At 30.3% G+C, this 3,738-nt stretch overlaps 1 protein-coding gene across 2 annotated transcripts; it reads right to left on the bottom strand.

Annotated features, from left to right (window-relative positions):
• Positions 1–300: 300 nt before the first annotated feature.
• LOC127093150 (B3 domain-containing transcription factor VRN1) lies at positions 301–2,345 on the bottom strand. Of its 2 annotated transcripts, none has more exons than XM_051032054.1 (6): positions 2,068–2,345; positions 1,575–1,974; positions 1,262–1,323; positions 930–1,182; positions 685–758; positions 301–501 (listed from the first exon to the last, which is right to left on the bottom strand). In XM_051032054.1, exons 1-6 carry the CDS (start codon positions 2,122–2,124, stop codon positions 433–435), a joined length of 915 nt encoding a protein of 304 aa, XP_050888011.1. In that variant the 5' UTR covers positions 2,125–2,345; the 3' UTR covers positions 301–432. The 2 variants fall into 2 exon arrangements, with proteins under 2 accessions (XP_050888011.1, XP_050888012.1); XM_051032055.1 differs by having other exon boundaries at positions 319–501; positions 685–771; positions 2,068–2,343.
• Positions 2,346–3,738: the final 1,393 nt, after the last annotated feature.

Raw genomic sequence — 3,738 nt, forward strand, 5'->3', positions numbered from 1 at the left:
TCAATTTATTCTGCCATTGGTGCCATGTTATTGAACATTTGCCACTTTTTCACGAGTTTACTAAAATAAATTAGTTTTGTCCCTTCACTAATCCATTCAACTTTTTTTTTCATTTCTTAGATCCAATTCATTTCTTTTTTTTAAAGAGTATTATAAATTTTGAACCATGTCTAAGATTCTAAGATTGAGAGAGGAAAAAAATAGATATTGAAGAACGATGCTTTATTAATTAAGTTTTTTTAATTTTAATTATAATGGTTAACAATATATACGATTCTACCATAAACTATAAATGTGTTGTAGTCTAGATGCATACATTCCCATATTTATAAAACAACAATTGTCCAACTAAGATGTATGATGAACATAAACACAAAAACTATAATTTCTCACTAAGAAACCACCTTGAAGAAACAGCATATACCATATAACTCATGATTTTCCCTTCATTTTCAGCTCCACAAAATTCTCATATCCAGTCATAAACTCATTTGGAACATTCTGCATATACAAAAGAAAAAAATATATACGTAGTTTCATGTATATAAATCTTAACTTTTTGAACCTAATTCATATAAATCTTAAATAAAGGATTCATCTCATTTTAACATTTTGAACCTAAACATAAAGTGACAATAAATATCAAACAATTTTTATAATAAATATTAAGACTTAAAAGAATACCTTTGGAAACATGTATTTTTGGCCTTCCTCTAGAAGTTCCTCTAATGCTTTTTCTCTTTGGAATTCTATCATCACTAGAAGACACCACTTTAAAAACCATTCATGAATAAAACAAATTCAGAAGTTCAACAATTAATAGAATATAAATGTAAATTATTAATCAAATATCAATTCAAAAATATTTTAACCAATAAAATATAATAAATAAATAAAAATAAGAAAGAAAAAAAAACCTAAAAACATACTAGGATTTGTTTTCTTTCTCACTCGAGTAATAGTGACGGAAAATGAAAGTGGTTGAGATTGAGTCATCACAAATTTACAAGCATCACCCACTTGTAAATTGTATTTTTGTGTAAATTTATTCCAACCACTTTTCATTGTAAATCCTTGACTGAATTTGATGAGCACTTCCATGGCAATGTCCTTCCCAACTTTTAATATTGCTTTCTCTTCAAATCCAGTAAAATATTCTCTCGAAAATGCTATTGGTATCCTCTGTTTAAATTCATCAATAATAGTTTATAAGTGATTAAAACCAAATTAAATTAATATATATTTTAGATAGAATACGTACCAACATAGAGCCTTCAGCATAAGATTGTTTCAATGTAACTTCAAAATATGGACTAGGCCTACCTACAAAATTTAAATTAATAAAAAATGATTTTCTTTATTTACAAATTTCTAATTCCAACTTAAGAATAAGAACTCTTTGGTAACATATTAAGAAATTATTTATTTTTTTGAGATTTTTCAGAAAAACAACAGCTATTTTACATGTATTATTATCATAATAAATATTTTTTATAACATATATAAATAATAATTTACAGAATATTATTAAAATAAATGCATGAAATTGAAGGAAAAAAATTAGATGAACTCACTTAAATTTTTTGGTTGGGTAGTAACTTTTCTTTTTCTTTTGCCATTTTTTCCACTTTCAGTTTGTGCATGTTCTTCACTCTCATCACTCAACTCAATAATTTCCTTAATTTCCTCTTTTCTTTCACCAACTTCATCTACACACCTTATGCTAGAATAGTTTATTTCTAAACAACTTAGATTAAATATCTTAACTTTGAAATATGATCCACATATATATTTAAAAATTAAGAAATATCCAACTTTTAAAAACTTAGCAAAATCTTCCCAATTTTTATCAAAACAAATACCACCGTCACGCTCTACCCAAAATATTTTTTGTTGAACACCATTTGGAAGTCTAAGAAATATTGGATTTGGAGTTCCATTCCAATATTTTTTGACATATGATTTGGGAAGTCTCTGCAACACATGAATTCATAAACATAAACATAAGAAAAGAGCACATACATAAATAAAATGCTATATATAAACACAAATGTAATATATACTTACAAGTTGTTTATCATGCATTATTATTCTATAAAAATCTGGACGATGTTGAAATGACATGATTCACACAATATAGAAACAAAATAAGAGATTGAGATGGATAGAGAGAGAGAAAACGTAGAAGCATATGAGTGAACTCTTGGAGAGAAATATGATAAGGGATCATCTTAAATGAAATTAATTATTATTGTGTTCTTGTTGTGTGGTTGTTGGGGAAATGATTAATGAGATGTCTTAAATTCTGAGACCATCATTACTATACTTCTTAAATGGAAAGAGTTGTTATATTGAAGAATGGATGGTTGATTGAGTGAGAGGGTGAGGCTTACCATTTGCGGTTGAACCAAATCACTTCATCTCTATTTATTTAATTTGTAGCCTTTTTTAGTACTTCATTTATTTCTACTATAGTTAGAAATATTAAATGACTAAAATGAAAGCTTGAAATTTAACATTCTTGAATTTTTATTTTTATTTAAAATTTAGATATTTTATTTCTTTTAAGCTAACCATTCTCTATTCACTTGATGTAATAGACCATGTCAAATAATATATATATATATATATATATATATATATATATATATATATATATATATATATATGCTTAAAAAAGTAGACGTTTAACAATTCTAAGTTGGTAGGAGTTATCAAAGATTTTACGGAATTTGAGCAAATTTATGAGGATGAGAAACTCTGCTTTTAGGGTGTGTCTCTGTCTGAATATCAGATTTTCCTCCTTGATCCTAAGGGTGAGACATTTATAGAGATTTATGAGCTTGAATTTGAGGGGTTTTGAGAAGTACTAACGTTCCACCTTGATCATGAAGTTCGTGGACTATTTACTGCTCCGGAAATTGTGGTCAAGACTATTTTCACATGTGGTTATGGACAACATACATGTCACTATCCATGCTTCCTCCTCAGGGAGAGCCATTGGTGAAGGGGGATCGTGTCCATACGATAATACCCCTAGGTGGACGCCTAATAAAAGACAGGTCCCCATATTGCCTCATGCACGTCTTTTATAAATATATCACTACACAATCTCTCAAGCACGGGAGCTTGTAAAGGGCAAAGGGGTTCATTTGTCTTCCATGTAGTTTGTGAACCTTTCATTCCTTCCAAGAAAGTCTCATAGATAGGGGTGAGCCCCTCAATTATGGACATCGTAAGGGGGGCCCTGGGCACACCTTCAGGTGTCGCAAGTGTGTTATGTTATAAATTAATCAAGTTAGAGACGTCAAAATGCCAGTTAGTTATATAAACTTAATTGTATAATAGAAGTGTGAATGACATTTAATGCTGCTTATGATGGTTTTTGGGGAAACTCAGTATAGCATTTTCCTTAGGCGTGTCCCAGACGTGTGAAACCCTTTTCACTCCTATCCTTATGCCTCCAGTCCCAGGGAGACCGCTGATTATGTACTTGACAGTACTTGACAATTCTATGGGTTGTGTTCTCGGTCAACACGACGAGACAGGTAGGAAAGAGCATGCCATCTACTACTTGAGTAAGAAGTTCACAGATTGCGAGTCGAGATACTCAATGCTTGAGAACACATGTTGTGCACTTGCATGGGCTGCTAAGCGATGGAGACAATACATGCTGACTCACACAACCTTATTGATCTCCAAGATGGATCCAGTCAAGTACATATTCGAGAAGCCAGC

Source organism: Lathyrus oleraceus, chromosome 6 (assembly GCF_024323335.1).
Source record: "Lathyrus oleraceus cultivar Zhongwan6 chromosome 6, CAAS_Psat_ZW6_1.0, whole genome shotgun sequence".
In the NCBI taxonomy this organism is placed as follows: Eukaryota; Viridiplantae; Streptophyta; class Magnoliopsida; order Fabales; family Fabaceae; genus Lathyrus; species Lathyrus oleraceus.